Here is a 14,433-nt window from a genome sequence, read left to right on the forward strand (position 1 = left end):
TCGATCCGGGGGAGGGCGACATTCCTGCTCTCGGCCCCATCCCTTCTTATCATCCGAAAACGGAAATCCTGAAGCACGCCCCTGGAGGGCTGAAGTAACATCAGAGTGCAACCGGGAAGAATGTTCCCTGGATCAAGCCTCTGGATCCTCTCTCAACGAGGGTATCTCAGGGTCTGAATGTTTTCATCCGTGTCACGTCTTGAGTTGGGTCCGCGGTCGTCTCGACTGGTCGCCGGCGTCATGCTCCTCGCCAGTGAGACTCTACATGCGGACAAAGTGGCCCGGTGGACATAATCGTGTTGCATTGAAAATCTTCGGTCGCCTGTATCAGTCTGCAGGCCTTTCAGTGATGTCCTAAACACCAGGACAGCTTCAGCTACGCAGCAATCGCGCCCCAATCTTCCACAATGGCCACCACAGCACCGAAATTAGATGAGCGAAAGAATGAGGAGAAGAACCAAGAAGAGAGCTCGATTCACGAGCTATCCTGTTCCTCTACCACTCCTTTATCGCCTGGTAGTGCAGAGTCAGAGGTAGTCTACACAATTGACGACGAAAAGACACCAGATAAGACACATTCGGAAGAACAATCAGGATCAAGCCTTCGTCTTCTAGTCTGGATGACAATCAACATTGTGTCTACTGTAGCCATCGTAAGGCACCAGAAACTCCTCATCTGAAGCAATGTGAGGCTCACTTGGATACCACAGGTTTTCACCAACAAGTCTGTCCTCTCGCATGCCATGCTTCGAAACTCCCAGGTATCATTTGCTGCATATCACTTCACGATCACTGGAGTGACCCTCTGGATCACCTCTCGACCCTGGTGTGGCTGGTTCGAGCCTAAACATGTCTCTGCATATCGCATCCTCCATCTTGTTGCAGCCATGTGCATCCAAGTGATATTCCAGAATCTTGCACTTGCACACTCTTCTGTTATCTTTCACCAGCTGGCGCGATTACTCCTTACGCCTGCAACTGCGCTGCTGAACTACATCCTCTATCAATCCAGTATCCCTCGCGCCGCATTCCTGCCTCTCATTGTACTCTGCACTGGCGTGGGGGTTGTCTCGTACTACGATTCTGTACCAAGCTCAAAGAGCACTGAATCGACCTCAGCGCAGGGCATTTTCTTCGCCCTCTCCGGTGTCTGTGCCAGTGCCATGTACACCGTGCTGGTGGGCCGCTATCATAAGAAGCTGCAGATGAGCAGCATGCAGCTTCTGCTCAACCAGGCGCCGATCAGCGCAGCTGTTCTACTCTGCATTGCCCCTTGGATGGAGACTTTCCCAACTGTCTCATCTGTGCCGGAGTCCCTGTGGCTGTCTATCTTGGCGGTATGCATTCCATCCTTCCCTTGGCTCTATACACTCAGCTAACTCACCACTCTGCAGAGCGGCATTATGGCATGTCTGGTCAACCTCTCTCAATTCTACATCATCGACGCAGCAGGGCCAGTTACCAGTACTGTCATCGGCCAATTGAAGACCTGCATAATCGTAGGGCTAGGTTGGATTCTTTCAGATCATGTGGTGTCACATCAGAGCGTGGCAGGAATCCTGATGGCCTTGACGGGAATGAGTTTGTGAGTTCGTACCCTTTCATTCGAAGATCAATGACTAATGTTGTGATCAGGTATATGAAAATAATTCTCAAGCATCAGAAATGATGCTCAATTGAAATAGTAATGGCGCACGGGAATAGGTAAAAAGGCTTTATGTATAGTAGTATAATTTTTAATGCCGGGGATATGATCGAAGCAAAATTATAAAACATGGCTGTCTGATGCCAATTCTGTGGTCTATTCATTCCATAAATTTCAGATACTAGATTTCCTTGTATTGGGCCGACTAACTTCACCAATTTCGAAATTTCAGAGAAGAATTATAAGCCACAGAGGTGGAGATGAAACAAAGCAGGACCTCGGCCAAAGTACACGTGACCGACAAGCTTGCAGGTGTTTGTCCCTTTTGCATTATGTTTGTCCGCGCCCTCCGCGTTTCCCTTATCGCCAACGACCCGTGTTCCTCGCCGCGTCCGTGACACGAAAATGACTTGATCTTGAACCCAACTCCCTCATTGGACCCCAACCTGCGCCAGTCCCTCAATCCGAAAAAAAGCCAGGCGCTATGACAGGCCGAAGTCGAAGACCCGGCAAGATCGCATGATGTCACACTGGTTCGCGCTTCAGGAGTCTGATGACGATGAGAGCGTGGTCGAAGAAGCCGAGAACCTCCTGGCGCAGTTCTTGGGACCTTCCAATCCTGTGAAACGCGAAGCCACACAGTCCGTCGATCGAACCGAAACCCCGACGATCCAAGACCGATCCCCCGCCACCGGCAGTACTCGCTCGTTGACCCTACCCCGCACGCCAGAGTCTCTGAGACCCAGATCTCAGGATAAGCTGCCCATCACGGATCACTCACAAGTATCGGACTCGACCAAGGCGGCGCGGGCGCGACGGTCGGGTCGTTCGCGGAAAGGCCCCGCTAACTATTACGATTGCTCCAACTACGAAGGCTTTGGGTCGAACAGTGAAGTTAGCCAAGACCACGAAGAGGCTGTGGTGACGTCTTCGCGACCGCGAAAAGGCCCTGCCAAAAACTACGATGGGTCGAACGATGAAGGATCTGGGCTGAATCGTGAAGTTAGCCGAGGTCGTGAAGAGACTGTGGTGAGGTCTTCGCGACCACGGAAAGGTCCCGCTAACTACTATGATCGCTCGAACTACGAAGGCTTCGGGTCGCACGGTGGAGTTGGCCAAGGTCGTGAGGAGGCTGAGTTACAGTCTTCACAACTACGGAAGGGTCCTGCTAGATGCTATGATCGCTCGGATTCCGAAGGCTTCGGGTTGGACGGCGGAGCTAGCCGAGGTCGTGGAGATAATATGTTGATGTCTTCGCGACCACGAAGGTATCGCAGTGATAGCCTGGTACCGAACCCCCCTCGGCGCAGAAGAGGTCGCAGCTACGCATCATCACCATGTTCCAGTGTCCAGCACAAGCCCGAACGACCACACCTTGACTCATGCCTAGCGACCCCCCCATTGCACGATACGCATTCCGGCCCAGCCAGAGATCCATCGAATACATTGACAGCACTTCTACAACAACGTCAGCTGGGACGTTCGACAGCGCGCAAGATCCGTACCCAGGCCTCCGATAACTTCGAAAAGTCTTGGACTTGGAAAGGCGCTTCCGGTGATGTGATTGTCTTGGGGTGGTCGCCCGATGGTACCAAGTTCGCAGCCGGGGCAGCTGCCCAGTGCGACGAGCACAACATGGCATATAACCAAAACAACAATCTGCTGTTTGGAGATCTGACCACGAATACTTTGCAAGAGCTACCGGATCACTGGGTACCCCGACCGCGGACGAGGGCCGCCAATAACCTGAACCTTCACGATTCTCGACTCTTCATGAGTGTGACCGCCATTGAATGGTGGGATGACGCTCTCTTCACGGCTAGTTATGACAACACCGTGAGACTGTGGCATTCATCTAGCAAGGGGACAGGGTGCTTCGAACGGTTGTGGCATGATACCAGGGTTGAAGTGATGGCCCGCTCGAAATACGTGCCCAATTTATTGGCAACGGGGACGCGTGAGATCGGCCTCTGGAGACTGGACGAGCGTACTTACACATTCCTCGAAACCCGCAAATCTCGTTCGAACAAGGCTATTGAGATGGTGCCTTCCTCTCTTGCCTGGGGCACGATTCAAGAAACTGGCAATATCCTCCTTGCCGGATTGTGTGAAAAGGGCCATGATAGCCTAACGCCCGATGGCCAGTTGCTAGCTTGGCAAGTGAGCGAAGCTTCAATCACGCCCCTCAACCTCTTACCCGGCTCCCAAAACGTCTTCGATATCAAGTGGCACCCGTCTTTACCAGTTGCTGCCGTGGCGAACTACATTGCTCACTCCCCATACAAGGCCTTCAAAGAAAGCAGATCATCCGTTCGTATCTATGAGCCGCTGAGCTCGAAAGTCAGTGTCATGGAATTCGAATGCCCTGCTTTGGATATCAACGATGTGACATTTTGTCCTACGAACACGAACTACCTCACTGCTAGTTGCACCGATGGCGCGACATACGTCTGGGACTATCGCAACCCGGCAGAGATTCTCCACAAACTTCAGCATGGTGAAGTGCTGAATCCGATAGATCAGAATCAGAGTCGCGAGCAAGTAGATGTTGGCGTGAGAACGGCTCTGTGGGGCAATACGGTTTGCGAATTCTACAGTGGAGCCACCGACGGGGTGGTGAAAAAATGGAATATTCTCCGAGCTCCAGAAGATGTCCTCGAGAAAGACCTTGCAAGTCTTGACGAGGAGATCATGAGTCTCTCCTTCTCACCCGATAAAACCAATCTCCTAGTCGGGGATGCCGCTGGCGGAATTCACATGCTATCTTCGGGGCCCTTCTCGCGCACGGAGGATAATGCTATTGAATACAAACCTGCATGTGAACCACCAAGGACCGAGTCCCCCGATAAGCCGGACTCTGGAGTCGCTGCAGGCGCCGAGTTACTGCGGTCTGGCCAGCTTGAGCGGCATCCTATCTATGGGGTTGGAAAAGGCCCGTACTACGATGGTCCATTCGCGGCGTGGGCACGACCAGAGAACACGCCGGCCGATGAGCTTGCGTATACGAGGTTGGCAGACAAGTGGCAAGCTCTGCAGCTCGATGGACTTGACCCTAGGTATCGGTTTGCACTGGGAGAGAAAGACCAACAGCAGGTGGAATTGCAACGGAAGATCGCGCAGGCGCGGAACCAGCGGGCTGGTTACAAGAAACGGATCCATATGGATGCCAAGGGCATCATCGACCTGTGCAGCGACGAGGAGTCGGAGATCTCCGAGCCACCCTTCAGACCCAAGCGGCGACTGGCGGAATCCCATATGAATGTGGCAGGGGTCGATGTGATTGACTTAACCTCAGATCCGGTGCAGGCCCCAGTCCCCGAGCCTCCTATCTCAACTGCACCCGCTGTCTCGTCCACACCGGTTCGTTCCGGTTTGTCGAGTCCTGTCGATGAAGATCTATGCGAGGCGCTGGAGGAAGATTTCTGGTGGCCGCCGAACGAAACGGTGGATCCAAATTTCAAAGATGACTGAATACAATATGCATGGAATGTTGAAGATCTACACGTTCGGTGCCCTGTGGGTAGCTAGTCATGCCTTCATATGCACCTTGATTCACGATGCGGAACTATATTTCATGTCACATAGCATCGTTTAAACCGTGAAGCTGTATTAATACAACATTTAAAAGGGCAGTGTTGTGCAAATCTCTTCGTATTATATTTCTCTTCTTGTTTATTGCATATCTGCTGGTGTTGCCAGACAATCACACACCAAACAGTTACATAGTGTAAATCCACCATAAAGTTGCATACTTCCCACAGATACGACTCGGTATTCGCCCCGAAGAACAAACGCGGTTCCCCTCCGATGCCGACATCTCCGCCCACCGTCGGAAAAGCTTGCGACGAACCGGAAAAGCCCTCCTCGGGATGAACTTACCCCGCAATATCCGGGGCCCTATATAAATAATTAAAAAGCGTCCTGCAGATGCAGCTACCCCAGCCCTTCCCCGCACTGTCCACTTGAACTTCAACAAACACCACCACCTTCTTCCATCACCCGAGGAGGGCACCCCAGAATGAGCAAACCCGAACCGACCATCCCCTTCGAAGCCCTGCCCCTCGACCCCGCAGGCCCCCCCGGCAACGCCTGGGGCCGCTTCGGCGCCGCCGACCAACTCGGCACCCTGAACCTGCTCACGCCGGAGGTGATCGTGGCCGCGGCCAAGGAGATCCGCACGGGGGTGCGCATCTCGCTCGACTGGCCGCTGAGCATGCCCACCTACCCGAGCTTCGAGCGCGACCCGTTCCACCAGCGGATCGTGCACCGGCGGCCCAATTGCATCAATGATGATATCCTGACGTTCAATACCCAGGGGTCGACGCAGTGGGATGGGTTCAGGCATTACGGTGCGTGATTCTTCTCTATCTGGGGGCGGGGGAGCTGTGCTGTGGCTATGGATGATGGGTGCAGGGTGAATTGCATTGTCATTTTCAAGCTGACTGGGGATAGCCCATCAGCAGAGTAAACGGTTCTACAACGGGCATACGCAGGAGGAGATTGAGGGGACGGATGTTCTGGGGTTGCATGGTTTGTCTCTTTGTCTATCCTTTTTGTTGTGGCAGAAACTGCCTAGGGCGAGAGGGCCAGGGGGAGGAGACGACTAACCCTGGATTGTCGGTAGTGGTCACCGAGGCCGGCGGCATCACCGGCCGGGGCATCCTGCTGGACTACGCCAGCTGGGCGGACGAGCACGACATCCCCCTCGCCCCGCTGACCTCCTCGGCCATCCCCGTCGCCCACCTCACCCGCCTCCTCGCCGACCACGGCGTCCAGCCCCGCCCCGCCGACATCCTCTTCATCCGCAGCGGGTTCACGCGCGCCTACCACGCCCTCTCGGACGCCGAGCGCCACGCCCTCGCCCGCCGCCCGGCCCCGGACTTCATCGGCCTCGAGGCCTCCGAGGCCGCCGTGCGCTGGCTCTGGGCCCACCAGTTCGCCGCCGTCGCGGGCGACGCCCCCAGTTTCGAGCGCGCCCCCATCCGCGGCGCCCACGCCGACCCTCGCTTCAACCTGCATGAGTGGGTGCTAGCCGGGTGGGGATGTCCTATCGGGGAGCTGTTTGATCTCGAGCGCTTGGCAGAGCATTGTCGCGAGACGCGGCGGTATGAGTTCTTCCTGGCCAGTGTGCCGTTGAAGGTATGTTTTTTTTTTCTCTTTGCTGCGCCGGGGAGGGAAGGCATTGATCGGGAATGGAAGGATTCCAAGTCGGCTGGAGTTCGTTGGGCTAATTCGTGGATTTTCTTCTTTTTTCTTTTTTTTTAGGTTGTTGGAGGCGTAGCGACCCCGCCTAACTCGGTGGCTATCTTCTGATCCTGGAACACGGGATGTATTCCATAAGGATCCGTGTTTGGTGGTTGAATGGTGTATATGAATGGCAGGATATCAGAAGAATTGCAAGTTTGTACATAGTGGAGTGGAATGATTCTGGTAAGTTCGTCGTTTATGAACGTGTATGTGGATATTAGAGATTATGAGATGTTGCCGGGTGGCAAGGTATATAGCATAATAGTACAGATTGAAGTAAAAAGACCATTACCGTCGTTATGTGGCTTTTTCAATGCATGGAGAACATCCCGCTCTTGAGTCTCCGTGGGTTCTCGTCGTGCAAGGCTTCGGGCCAATCGACGTTGACGTGGGGACCAGGGATGTCGCAAGTCTTGATCTCTGCATTCTCTTTGTGGTTGTAGCTTCGTAGGAGATGGGAGCAACCTATTACCCTGCAGTCGCTACAGTCGATCGCTCAAGGATTGACCGCGGTCGCGTTTCATCCATGTTGTTTCACGCTGAGGTCTGGTCCGGCCCGGGTGTATAGGTAGCGCGCTGTTGTGGTCGGGATCGGTATGAATGCACTGTTCAAGCGATGGGAAGGCTGGCCGAAAGTCCGACCTTTGTGAGTAAAGCACCGCAGAGCGTGCTGTCACGACCGGACGATGCGTTGCACGGACTTGGAGTCAGAATTCCAGGTCAAAATATTTGAGCCTCAGTTATGCAAGAGCCCCTTGGCCGACCGGTTGCGACCGTAGGTGGTTGCAACCGAGTGCGAAAAGTCTTAATGGCGGACGGTGGTGAAAAGCCATTCTTCGAATAGGACAGCAAGGGGATGTGATGTATAACTGCAGGCATGGCTGCAGCAATGGCAGTCTGCCATCCACGGTCGCATCGCCTACCCAAGTCACGGCAGGCATGCGCGCCATGTTAATTAATGCCTCAGGGACGGATGATGCTGTTCCTGTGTCGCTTTGAGGGGCCTATATCGCTGGGAGACGGTTCGTATGCGCTCTCCGTTGTGACTTCGATCGTCGTATGCTGCATGACCACGCCCATGGGTGCCAGCTCAAGGCCCCCTTTGCCAATCATCTCCTCGGTGGAATCACTGCGGCCTCGGGTAATTGTCGTTGACGTCGGTCCCTTCGGGTCCGCGCTCATGGCATATTGATTTGCGGCCGATGACTTGTTTCGCCGACTGGAGAGCTTGTTGCTGCTTCCTCGGGCCTCGGATTCCACCACCACACTTCGGCGGGTCACGACGTACATGAAAGAATCGCAGAATCCTGAGCATGCCATGATAGAGCCCGCGAAACAGAAGTAAAGCACGCTTGGCGAATGACCCCCCGCGGATGCCATGCGACCGGCCGCCAATGGCAGGGTCAGACAAATGTAGACGACGGGATAGACAGCCATGTGCATGATGACCCTTTTCAACCGTCGCAGACTCTCGGAATTGTGCTCGCCAAGAACGGCCGCTTCAGACATCTTTTGGCGCAGTTGGATAAACATGATGGCGTAGAGTGAAACCGTGAAGAATTCGGAGGCGAAAATCCAAACATAGTGCGTCCACAGTCGCATGTTTTCGTATTCGGGAGTCATCCAGCACTGTTGAGAACTCAGTTAGCTAACATTTCGCGACGGGCTATCTCCACATAAAGCAAAGACGCAAGGACTGACCCAGGCCACCGCAGGATACCACACGTATCGTCCGTGTGCAGCGATAGGAATAATGGTCATTACCACCCCAAAGACCCAGAGACCAACGACCATGCTCACAAAAACCCGATGTTCCATCTGATAGTTGAGGCAGACATGCAGGAACGTGTGCACCGCAATGGCGAGGACGAAAAGACCACTCATTGGGTCGCCGATCTGAAGCCCCACCCCCTGCAGGAAACACGCGGCATCTGTCGCTCGCACCGCATCGATCGCAATCCAGCGGAGAGACATGATGAACCCGAAACTCTGCAGGAAATCGGCCAGAATCAAGTTGAACATGAGCACGACATACTGATTGTAACCAATGTATCGCCGATAGTACTGGCGCCAGAAGATGAATCGATATGTAATGAAGCTCAGAAGCGCGAAGGTCGTGAACATAGAAAGCAAGGCGAGTGCAGAAATCACGATCAGACCTTTTCGTTGCAAATTGGACAGTGGACTGATCACTGCCGAGCCTTCTTCCCCACGTGAATGCAGGGAAGGGCCGTCTCTAGCCGGGCCAGCCCCCAGAAACGACTCAAGTGCGATGGTCAGCATGGCAAAAGACGTTGAAAAGGCAGGGGTTTTCCCGCTGCACCATTTGGCGCGGCGTTCGGGCTATATAATCAAGGATTTGCCCCTGGGTACCTGGCATTGGCCATGGCGCTGTGTGGTGGATAGCAGGAGCTTCACATAGAGCAATGATCGGAGGCATAGCGCACCATAGTAGGCTTGTCCAACCCACACGTCAAGGTTTGCAATTGCCGATACGGGCTCGGGCGTGGACCGAAAGAAGTTATCATCCGCGACGTGCTGCGCGTGGAATCTCCACCCCGTCCGCCTTCATGTTACCTTGGCCCATACTGTTGGATTAGCCTCTGGCATGAAGCGAATGGGGATCAGAAGCAGTTACACTAAGCTTTGGGCTTGCCAATCTGGGACTCTAGCCCCTGGGACATTCGCCATTCCGACAGAAAGGGCGGACGGTGTGCAGGCAGGCAGCACGTTCTGTCTTTCACTAGTACTACTCTAGTATGGTAAGCCAACGCCACGCGGCTTGCTTTGAAAAGCTTGACAAGCCCTTGTTGATCCTCGTAGGTCAGGGTCTAGGCTAGCGCTTTGGTGGCAAGTTGCAATAACTCTTTCGACTGAAGCTCCCGTGTTTATGAAACATGACTCGGTCAGGGGCAACGTGCTCAGCCTGATTGGAGGAATCTTGCTAGGCTGCAGGTAGCAGAGCTCGAACTTCACGCCTCGTCGTCTAGTTCGTGGGCAGCAGAAGCACGTTAGTCTAGCCTAGGTAGCAAATTTTCACCTCCCTTTCCAGAAGGGCCCAACTTACGCTTACTCCACGTGCGGGGCGCCAGCCAAGGTACTGTCCGGAGTACTCCGTACTCATGGTACTCATGGGTATTTTGGCACCACCCACAAGCCGCGTGCTTTCATCAACCGTAGTGCATGGTTGTAGAAAGGTCTGGGGGTCTGGGTTTTCAGTACCATGGCATGCGTGAGATAGGACAGGAAAAGTTGAGTAAATGAGGAAGAGGAATGGAGATGAAGAGGTTGGTTGGTGTTTGAATTAGTCACCGTTGGTTTGACTGGGATTCAGTTTCAGTTGCCGAGGATTCTGCGCGGAATTACCGCCCCACATGACTCGACGTTTCTTTGGCCACTTCAATGTTCATGATGTTAGACAGGTTTATTTAGTTTATTTATTCGCCATCATCATCTTGCAGCCTCCGTCTATCGGTCCATCTCATTTGACCTTTGGGCGAACGTGAACATGAATATGGCCAACTTGACTTGGACCAAAAGCAATCTCCCACACCACACCCGCCCGCACAAGAAAGAAAGGGGAAACCTCGTCACGGATCATTTCTGAAAGGAGCTGGCTTGGCATGGGCGCTTCCCCGTGCGATGGCAGTGAGACAGTGAGAGATAGTGTGGAGCCTGGAAAGATTGACTTGTTGATCCTTTCGCCGGGATATGAGCTCCGGACATCCCATTCCTCCATGCCGCCTAAACATGTACTGTACAGTCGGAAAGGTGGTATGTGGAGTCAACGATCATGACCCAAACAAACACGGCTTTATACGAGCACATGGCTCTCCGCGATACTTCCCAGATCTTCTCCATGGACCATCAGCCGTCCTCCTTCAGCCCTATCACGATCGCAACCAGGGTTCCGAGCTACAATCCAGTACCACGGAACCACTGCCGCAGCGAGTCAGCTCTATCGAGATCAGCAAATGGTGGATTCGATCCCAACCACGAGCCAAGGCACCAAGCGGGAAAGAGAACCAACCATGAGCTTACCACCTTCCTATTTGGTCGCCATCCACGAGGTCTAGTCTAGAGTTCGCGCTCCAACTGATCGGCCTTTGATCACTCTTACTATGCAAAACACGACCGCTTGAGCTTAGGACCCCCTGCATGATATCTGCACAAGCTTTTGACTTCACCATCTGTGGCTTGCACTAGGGCCCCATCGGGTTCTAGTCTGCAAGCCATGCTCTGACCACATCCAGGCTTCAGGGGAGGGGGGCAGCGTGGAGGGAGTTTGCTGCTAGGTAGTCCAAATCAGTTACTTCTGATGAAGACCATCGTCATTCTTCTTCGAAGTCGTGCCTTACGTTGCGAACAAGACACTAAACCCAGGAAATAGGGGCGAAGTCAAACATTGCTAGTAACCCGAAGACCAGATATGTCCTTATCCCGTACATTGGATTTCAACGCTTTCCGTTGTTACTACAGCATTTCCCCGTTTTGGAGGCCTAGTGCTTACAATCAAAGCTACCGGCTGATCAGCCGTGGCCCGTGACTGGGGCTGAAGCAAGTCACCATGGTTCTTTATTTTATCAAATTATTGGATTTCAAACTAAAATATCTGAAAGGTATCGAAGCCTTGGGCTTGAGAGTAAGATGTCGCCTCAGACCCGGGGCAACTCTGGCGGATCATCTTGGTAGCTCTCTCGTAGCAGCTGTTGGTCAAAATAATCCTTAAGAGTACCTTGCTCGTACTGTTGCATCCAATCATCAACGAACCCTTTGATCGCACTTCGAGAAGTCATATCTTTATGGGTATACTTAATACGCCCTATCAGACTCCAAAGGAGAAAGAACGAACCATTGACCTTGGCCAGGAAATGTTGTTCCAAGTCTTTCCTTTCCAGAGGCGATGTATCTCTGACAAATCGGGCCCCCCAATCCTCGTCCTCGTGCAACAGTGCCCAGCGGATGTACCATAACATATCCGCCTGACTCACCTCATGCATGATGAAACCGGGATAGGCCTTCAGACCTTCCTGAAACTCCGCCTCTCCGCGGCTTGAGATGCAGATCTTGACGTCAAGCGGCCGGGCGGACACCCACTGCTTGAGGTGATCCAGCATCCTGGAAAAACCTTGCTTGAAGTGGCTCAGACCTTCCAGGTATAGCACAAACTTGTCGTCCGTGTAGATGTCATCTAGCGTCACAAGCCTATCCCAGGCGAGAAGCACCTCTTCATCGTTAATAACACAAGGGTCATGGAAGCCGCGCGGATAGGAATCGCACTGCCGTGGAAAAAGGCGCGGGGCCAGCTCTGGCTTGTCGACGATGAGGGACCAGAGGATGGCCCGAAGCATTGCTTGTAGGTTCCACTCACATGATGTCTCCCGCGTGCCGTCCGTCCTCCGGAAGAAAATTATCGTCTGCGTCAGGCGCTTGGTCTTGCACCACGTCTGTAGGTGCTCGCGGGCGACCTCCGAGTGGGCAATATAATACACCATCTGCGTTTTCCCGGAGCGAGGCTTGCCGGAGATGTGAAAGATTCCGTTATCCGAGTACTTGAGCCAGCTGGCCAAGGCATTTCGCGCCGGCTCCAGAGCCCAGCGGTGCTCCAGGGACATCAGGGATGGGCTGTCATCATCCAGTAGGCACGACCTTCGCTCGTGAAACATTGGATATATGAACAAGGGCCCTTCGGGGCGGTAAGGCCTCCTCTCAAAGGGGAACCCACCATAGCTCTTGTACCAAGGCCCGGCTTTCAGTCCGTCACAAACGTCCCGCCGAACATCTAGAAGAAACGTTATCTCCTGGGGAGAGGGTGATGATGCCGAGGACATTATGTTCACTCTGTTAGATAGCCCTCTATCGATCTTTTGCGCTTCAGGTTCTCGCGAGATGTGCTCGGTCGGATGTGAATTGAAGAATATCGAATTTCCAGGTGTCTACAGCTCTATTTATGGACGATGACTCGCCGTAGGCAGCATATTGACAATGGTCGAGCTGATGACAATTCCCGCAGATTGATAAGGGGTTAATGGGATTCCCTTGTTTGTAGGTTCTTTCATTGCCTCATTGATGTTTAACCTCCCTCCCCCAAGACGCAGATGGAGGAGGTAAAGAGGGCGGCATCATTTCTTTGTGCGCCTTCAGCAGTTCCTCTGTTCCCAGTCAATAAAGGCATGCACGCAAGTAGACTGCCCGATGATGCATACTAGTATGCACACTTGTGTATCGAGTTCGTGCCATACAACAGAATAAAGATGAAAAGATTGTTGATCACGGATGTACCTTTCCAGGGCGTGAAGGCTATACCAAAGGATTAACTTATATCCCACTGACCACTTAGACGCAGGAAGGCGCTTAGGGATACGAGACCATTATAGAGGATTGTACTGGGCTTCAGCGGCCGAAAACATTGCTATTAGAGTTCAGAAGAGAATACGTTTTACCACCTATACATGTAGATGCTTTGAGGGCCTATTTCCCATGGGCAGTGAACTTGTCACCCCTATCTTATTTAGAACAATATGTTGGGACAATACATAAAGTACAGAGGCTGGCGGCGGCAATTGAAGTTTTGTACGGTTTACAGCCCTACCGCCTTCCCTTCAGGGCCGTTCTGCCTTACTCTACATGGACGGTCCCCCGCTCATAATTGTATTAATCATTCGGTGTAACTTACTGTAAATACTTTACTGTATGTACTCCTACAATAAGTTAGTCGGCATTTCTAAGTTACCGTCTCTGCTTCTACCATAGTGTACGAAACTGGCCACTTTGATATCCTTTCTGGTTTGCACTCTGTTGTTGCGCTTATTGACTACCTAGTACTTGTTTCTGGTCTCTTGGGTCGGGATCTGCTCTGGAGATTCACTTTCGATCATTCACCATCTCAGCCTGGACCTTGTCCCATGAGGAAACGGGGACTGCTGAGCAAATGACACTACGTACTGCTTTCCATAGAAGGCAGTCAGTCTTGTTCTGGTAGAGAAATCGGTTGCCTTTCTTGGCCGGGGGTAGAAACAGAGGTACCTCCATCACTACCATTGTCATTCCTTACGGTGTTATATGTCATCAAATAGGATGAAATCTCTTTCCCTAACAGACGAATTCCAAGACGTCCCTGTCTCGCAGACTGGTGTTCCAGACTAACGATCTTGACCTACGCTTGTAGAAATGATTCATTCAGCCTAGCCATGGCAGCATCCCGTTAGAATTCCTCACCAAGATCCTGAGCAATGAAGGCCCCTGCAGTACTTGGTGCTGGCAGTGACTCCTTGAACAAGCACGCTTGCGCTTTCCCCATGGTCTTGCGGTCAACGATCCGTTGTTCACGTATGCGTTGAATTGCAAACGAATGTCTTAGCCCGGCTGAGACAGCTGGCTACCTATGGCCGGTCTGCACTTTCATTCTCGTCACCCTCTCCTCCTTTTCTTCTTCCCACAGTTCTGATCATCATCATCATCATCATCATCATCATCATCATCATCATCATCATCATCATCATCATCATCATCATCATCATCATCATCATCATCATCATCAT

At 52.7% G+C, this 14,433-nt stretch overlaps 5 protein-coding genes across 5 annotated transcripts; 3 read left to right on the forward strand and 2 right to left on the reverse strand.

Annotated features, from left to right (window-relative positions):
* Positions 1-173: 173 nt before the first annotated feature.
* BO66DRAFT_57059 (TPT-domain-containing protein) lies at positions 174-1,760 on the forward strand. Its single transcript, XM_025653413.1, has 4 exons — positions 174-653; positions 711-1,337; positions 1,395-1,585; positions 1,636-1,760. The coding sequence occupies exons 1-4, from the start codon at positions 408-410 to the stop codon at positions 1,667-1,669; spliced, it is 1,098 nt and encodes a 365-aa protein (XP_025505247.1). The 5' UTR covers positions 174-407; the 3' UTR covers positions 1,670-1,760.
* A 318-nt stretch (positions 1,761-2,078) lies between these two features.
* BO66DRAFT_390973 (WD repeat protein) lies at positions 2,079-5,242 on the forward strand. The gene has a single exon (XM_025647145.1). It carries the CDS (start codon positions 2,168-2,170, stop codon positions 5,114-5,116), a length of 2,949 nt encoding a protein of 982 aa, XP_025505248.1. The 5' UTR covers positions 2,079-2,167; the 3' UTR covers positions 5,117-5,242.
* Positions 5,243-5,601: 359 nt separating this feature from the next.
* On the forward strand, positions 5,602-7,103 carry BO66DRAFT_347446 (uncharacterized protein). Its single transcript, XM_025644620.1, has 4 exons — positions 5,602-5,994; positions 6,098-6,175; positions 6,270-6,784; positions 6,911-7,103. The coding sequence occupies exons 1-4, from the start codon at positions 5,664-5,666 to the stop codon at positions 6,956-6,958; spliced, it is 972 nt and encodes a 323-aa protein (XP_025505249.1). The 5' UTR covers positions 5,602-5,663; the 3' UTR covers positions 6,959-7,103.
* A 279-nt stretch (positions 7,104-7,382) lies between these two features.
* On the reverse strand, positions 7,383-9,505 carry BO66DRAFT_57083 (uncharacterized protein). The gene is made up of 2 exons (XM_025653414.1): positions 8,594-9,505; positions 7,383-8,521 (listed from the first exon to the last, which is right to left on the reverse strand). Exons 1-2 carry the CDS (start codon positions 9,173-9,175, stop codon positions 7,856-7,858), a joined length of 1,248 nt encoding a protein of 415 aa, XP_025505250.1. The 5' UTR covers positions 9,176-9,505; the 3' UTR covers positions 7,383-7,855.
* Positions 9,506-11,547: 2,042 nt separating this feature from the next.
* On the reverse strand, positions 11,548-12,723 carry BO66DRAFT_448752 (uncharacterized protein; the record flags this gene model as incomplete). The annotated part of the gene is made up of 2 exons (XM_025651762.1): positions 11,548-11,690; positions 11,745-12,723. 2 exons carry the CDS (start codon positions 12,721-12,723, stop codon positions 11,548-11,550), a joined length of 1,122 nt encoding a protein of 373 aa, XP_025505251.1.
* Positions 12,724-14,433: the final 1,710 nt, after the last annotated feature.

This window comes from Aspergillus aculeatinus (assembly GCF_003184765.1).
Source record: "Aspergillus aculeatinus CBS 121060 unplaced genomic scaffold BO66scaffold_17, whole genome shotgun sequence".
In the NCBI taxonomy this organism is placed as follows: domain Eukaryota; kingdom Fungi; phylum Ascomycota; class Eurotiomycetes; order Eurotiales; family Aspergillaceae; genus Aspergillus; species Aspergillus aculeatinus.